Here is a 5,863-nt window from a genome sequence, read left to right on the forward strand (position 1 = left end):
TAATACATGAATTATAATGCAAGTTTCAGGATATGCTAAGCAAGGATAAAATCTGATCTGAAACCACATGGAGCTACTTGAGTAAAGGTTAAATGAGATTATACCAGTAGTCATCCACTTAAGAGGCTCAACAAACATAGAAGTACACTCCACCTCCCCATATCGGTTATATGGGTTTCCACTCTTCCTCTTCTGCCATCCAAAGGATGACTCTCCCTCACCTGCCGTGTGGCTAACAACATTTTCTGGCATGGCAACAATTCTTCGACATTTCTTGCACCGATAAACAGTATTTGGCTTTTCCATCTTGGTCGTCACCTCAGCTGCATTGGACTCTGGACGCAGACCCGGATCCTTCTCAAATATGGAACTATCTACCTTCTCGCCTTGCTTATAAGAATGACCTGGGAAGAAAAACACAACCCTGTAAGACACTTCCAAGCAGCTATGACATCACATAGAATCTCCGGAGTCCGGATTGAACTTATGAACTTTTAACCATAGTAACTGCTGATTAATATTTTGGATCCTATGAACCTCGAAAGAATCGTTATTCATACCATTCACATGTCCTTTCAAGACGCATCAATTGCATTTAACTTATCAACATACATCTCACTTTATTGAAGCTATGAGTGATTACCTATAGAGGACGTGCTTCAATATCTTTCTAACTTGATGAAAAAGAGTTATTTAGGTTCAACAAAAAATTACAATTCATAAGTCATATTCTGTTTCAACATAATACAAGGAAGTCTGTATTATCCTACATTAAATTCCTTTTTGTAGGCCTACTACTTATGAAAAGGACATTTTACTGGCCAATTAAGCCTACCAACAAAGATACCATCAATATGTAACCAATTCTGATTGATGATGATACCTAATTTAAAAGTGCACTCTAATGGATAATCTCAATTCCAGATCTTAAAAATAATAAGTAATACTGCAGACAATTGCCTTAATTAGTAGGTTAACCTGGGGTTGTGACTAAATTCCTATACATAACAACAATTAAGCAACCTTGTCAACCAAAAAACCAATAGATTAACATTTCAAGGGCAGATTTAACGTCATAATTTACAGCAAATAGCTGTATGTCCCAACGAAAATAGAGAAACATGTAACAACACATGAATAAGTGGATATCTCTGAGTATGTGGAAAGCTTAAAAAATGGGACAATACAATTATAAGATGTGGGCGCGAATGAGAACTCTATATTATGAAAACCATATGCATTTAAATTTTAAAAAACATCACAATGTGCGCCTTGTAGCAAATTAGTCCACATGGCATATGACCGCCTGGGTTGGACTAGCTATCCAGTTATTAGGAAATGTTCTTGCAAACTAGTTGATCTAGGATGGTTGTATAAGACGTGGGCGCGAATGAGAGCTCTACATTATGAAAACCATATGCATTTAAATTTTTAAAAACATCACAACGTGCACCTTGTAGCAAATTAGGCCACATGGCATATGACCGCCTGGGTTGGACTAGCTATCCAGTTATTAGGAAATGTTCTTGCAAACTAGTAGATCTAGGATGGTTGTAGCATATAAAAAGTGTTACACCCACTTGATCTTGGGAGCTAAATATGTAGATCTATAAATGCTGAAGTCCAGGTATCTTCTCTCCTCTCAGTTGAAAATACTGAATCACATGAAAGCATGACATGTTAAATAACAAGTGGCAAACTTATCACAAGGAAAGTGGCCAAGAAAAAAGAAGAAAATACCTCACGATTCGGATTCACATAATGCATTGCAGGAAATAAACCATTAATTAGCAACTATACACACACACATATATATATATGTACGTATACACACACACACACACATATATATATATATATATATATATAGAGAGAGAGAGAGAGAGAAAAAAAAATGGAGAAACCATGAGATGTAGAAATAACTTTCAATCCTTCACGAACCATCAGAATATCTGATGTGGCCAATTCGGCTAGAAATTCAATCTCCAGATCTAGTTCTTATAGAACTAATGAAATAAAAGGATTAAACCTTTCTGAAAATAATATTCCTCATCCTTTATATTGTTGAATATCATATCTCCATGATATTATTTTGATGATAACAATTTATACAATGTGTGTTATACAAATACACTAACTCTTATATGCAGCTTTCAATATCAAAATATGAACAAGTGCAAGTTGAGATTCAAGGCATTATGAAGTGAAGAAGATGAAGAACATATGAGATAATGTATTTTACATTTTCTTTACTTAGAATTATTGTACAAGCCTTGATCACACACACGCACACACAAAATATTAGAACACACTAACACAGGCTTAGTGTGTTGGTTAACTATAGAAATCCCCTATGTTAACCATTAGAGTTATAGTTAATAATGGAGTATCAAAACATTTAATTCATATAATTTTCTAACTCTTAGTAGTCGACTAATTAGAATAGTAATCGACTACTCATGTATATGTCTTAAATATAAGATTCTGTCAATTTACAGTATAGTCGACTAATTTGGATAATAATCGACTACTCAAGTTTATGACAGAAACATAAGTTTCTGTTATTTTACAGTATAATCGACTAATTGACATTTCTGTTTTTTTTACAGTATAGTCGACTAATTGACATTATAGTCGACTACTGAAGGCAAAATTCATTTTCTAAGTTTCTGTCAAATTACAGTATAGTCGACTAATGAACTTTATAGTCGACTACTGAGAAATTTTCTGAATATACAGAGTCTGTTTAAACTCAGTGTAGTCGACTAATCATTCTTGTAGTCGACTACAGATACAGTTTTTTCAGAATTTAAAGTTTGAATATATGACTGTTTATAGCCGTTTTTAAACGTTTTTAAAGTTCAAAAACTTATCTTTTCAAGGGCTATAAATAGGTTATTTGTTCAGAAAAAATGCAGAGACTTACATACCCATAAGCTTTGATCTTTGTGCATTTTTTCAAGTGAAAAATATTCAGATTTTGAGAAAAAGAAAAGTTTCTGAAATTGCCTTTGAACATCATTCAAATACTTATTGTTTAGGCAATTTACAGAAGTTAGAATCATTCCTAAGCCACTACTACACTACACTACAAATCAAGGCTTATAGCAATTGAAATTGTTGCTTCAAAAGTTCTCTCGAGTTGTGAGAGGTGTTAATCTCTTGATTTAGATATTGGTGTGCAAATTGACAATGTGTTTGTCAATTGGTGTTGCAATTTGTAGGGACTTACAAATTGGTCAGGTTTGCTTTTGATTTTGTAAGTTTATTCAAAATCATAGTGGAAACTCTCAAGCGGGATTTGCTTGGGAACTGGATGTACACCGGATTGGTGGAAATTCAAAATCATAGTGGAAACTCTCAAGCGGGATTTGCTTGGGAACTGGATGTACACCGGATTGGTGGAATCAGTATAAAATTTTGTGTTTGTGATTGTGAATTTTTGAGATTGCCATTTTTTTGCAATTTATAATATACTTTGCATAATTTTTTATAGAACACTATTCACCCCCCCTCTAGTGTTCTAGTGTATCTATTTCAGATCCTATATTTGGTATCAGAGCAAGGTGAAAGATGGCATCGACAAATACTTCACAATTCAAAGAAGGTCACTCTACAAATCGTCCACCAATGTTACATTACACGTTGGGCGCTTCTAAGCGTCGGACTTGACGCCCAGCGCTTAGTCGCCTAGGCGGACGTCTAAACGATTTCTGGGCGTTTTTTTTTTCTTCATTTAAGTGATGATCGATGAGGTTTTGCTGAAGGTCGGAGGTAGTGGAAGTGTTTATATTTGAAGGTTAATGGAGTTTGGAACACGTGTAGGCTACGACACGTAAAATCACAATCAATGCCTACAGGGTGCAATCCACGTATGCAGACAATACTCCCCTAAACGCTCGTAAAATCTAGGTGGACAGCCTAAATACTGCCTAGGCGTTAGACGCTAGTTAGGCGGCCTAGATACCACCTAGGTCTAGGCGTACGCCTAAGCGGACTAGACGGAGGTTTTTTAAAACAGTATCGTCCACCAATGTTCGATGGATTGAACTACAACTATTGGAAGTGCCGAATGAAGATTTACCTTCAATCAATTGGCTACGAACTTTGAAACGTTGTGGAAACGAAATATGAGAAGCCAACAACTCCATTTACGGAATGGACTACTTCACAAAGAAATAATGCAAATTTAGATTCAAAAGCAATGAATGCATTATTTTGTGCACTTGACAAGAATGAGTTCAATAGGGTGTCAACGGCCACATGTGCATACGATATTTGGCATACACTTGAGGTAACTTATGAAGGTACAAATAAAGTTAAAGAATCTAAAATTTCTGTTCTTGTGCACAGATTTGAATTGTTCAAGATGAAGGAAAATAAGACTATTGGAGAAATGTTCACAAGATTCACCGACATCACAAATTCTCTCATTGGTCTTGAAAAAACATATACACAAGTGGAGATGATAAGAAATATACTTCGATCACTTACACCACAATGGGAAAAGAAAGTTACCGCAATCGAAGAAGCCAATGATTTTGTCAACTCTTACGGTTGAAAATCTTATCGAAAATCTAATGGCATATAAAGTTCAAATTGAAGATAGAATGAATGATGAAGAAAGAACAAAAAAGTACTTGCATTCAATACTATTTCTGATAAAGAAGATTCAGATGATGATGATGAAGAAATGAGCATGTTTGCCTAAAAATTTTGAAAATTTATAAAACGAGGTAATTTTAAATCTAAGAGTTTAATTTCTGATAACCCTCTTTGTTTTAAGTGTAATAAACCAGGTCATATGAATGAAGATTGTCCAATGTTGAAGAATAAGCAAAAATCAAGTTATTTTAACAACTGCAACAACATTCAAAATAACAAGAAAAGGAAAGCAATGGCAGTCACTTGGGATGATAGTGATGAGTCATCGAAAGCAATGGCAGTCACTTGGGATGATAGTGATGAGTCATCTTCAGATGAAGAAATTGAAGAAAAGGAAAGTAGTCATCTTCAGATGAAGAAATTGAAGAAAAGGAAAGTGCTCACATGTGTTTTATGGCACAAGATGAAGTGACAATGAAGAACTTTTAGATGCTTTCAATGAATTATATGAAACATTTGTGAGATTAAAAACTTCACATAATTTTCTTAAAGGTGAAAATAAAAGATTACTTGAAGAAATTTTTGATTTAAATTCCTCTACTAATTCTAATTTTCAAGTAATTGAATTGAAAGAAGAAAATTATTCTTTTGCTTAAAGAAAATAAAAGTTTATCTAAAGAAAAAATTTATTTAAAATCAGAATGTAATGAGTTAAAAATTCGTATTAATAGTTTAGATAAAGATATTTCTTCTTTTAAATCAAAATATGAGGATATATGTTTGAATGTAAGCAAATTCAATAAAGGTAAAGAAAATCTTAATAATATACTTTCTTTTCAAAAAGAATCACAAAAGACAAAAGGATTAGGTTTTCAATTTAATAAAAATAAATCAAAGAAAACAATTTTTGTAAAACCTTCTTGTGATTTTTATGAATATAGAAATGAATATTTGTGTAAAAAGAAATCAAAATTCTTTTCTATTTGGGTTCCAAAAGAATTAACTTCTTTACATAAGAATTTTTATATTTCTGATTTTATTAAAAATATTTGTTTATCAACTAACTATTTAGGCAAATCAAACTCTTCATGGGTTTGGTTTCCTAAAGGCTAATTTAAATGACCCAACATAGTATGGGTACCAAAACAGTAAATGTTCATTATTTCAGGTACCCAAGAAAGATAGATGAATTTTGGATAGTGGTTGCTCCAAACATATGACTGAAAACATACAATTATTGTCATCTTTTCAAAACAAG

The 5,863-nt window shown here is 33.2% G+C and overlaps 1 protein-coding gene across 2 annotated transcripts in view; it reads right to left on the bottom strand.

Moving 5' to 3' along the window:
* LOC109820596 (dual specificity protein phosphatase 12) overlaps positions 1 to 5,863 on the bottom strand; it is a 25,955-nt gene that overhangs the window by 890 nt on the left and 19,202 nt on the right. For both annotated transcript variants that reach the window (XM_020386757.1, XM_020386756.1), the window contains one exon: positions 105 to 404. In XM_020386757.1, the coding sequence (XP_020242346.1) occupies positions 105 to 404 (300 nt within the window). The remainder of the gene's footprint in view (positions 1 to 104; positions 405 to 5,863) is intronic.

This window comes from Asparagus officinalis, chromosome 8, assembly GCF_001876935.1.
Source record: "Asparagus officinalis chromosome 8, Aspof.V1, whole genome shotgun sequence".
Taxonomy (NCBI): Eukaryota; Viridiplantae; Streptophyta; class Magnoliopsida; order Asparagales; family Asparagaceae; genus Asparagus; species Asparagus officinalis.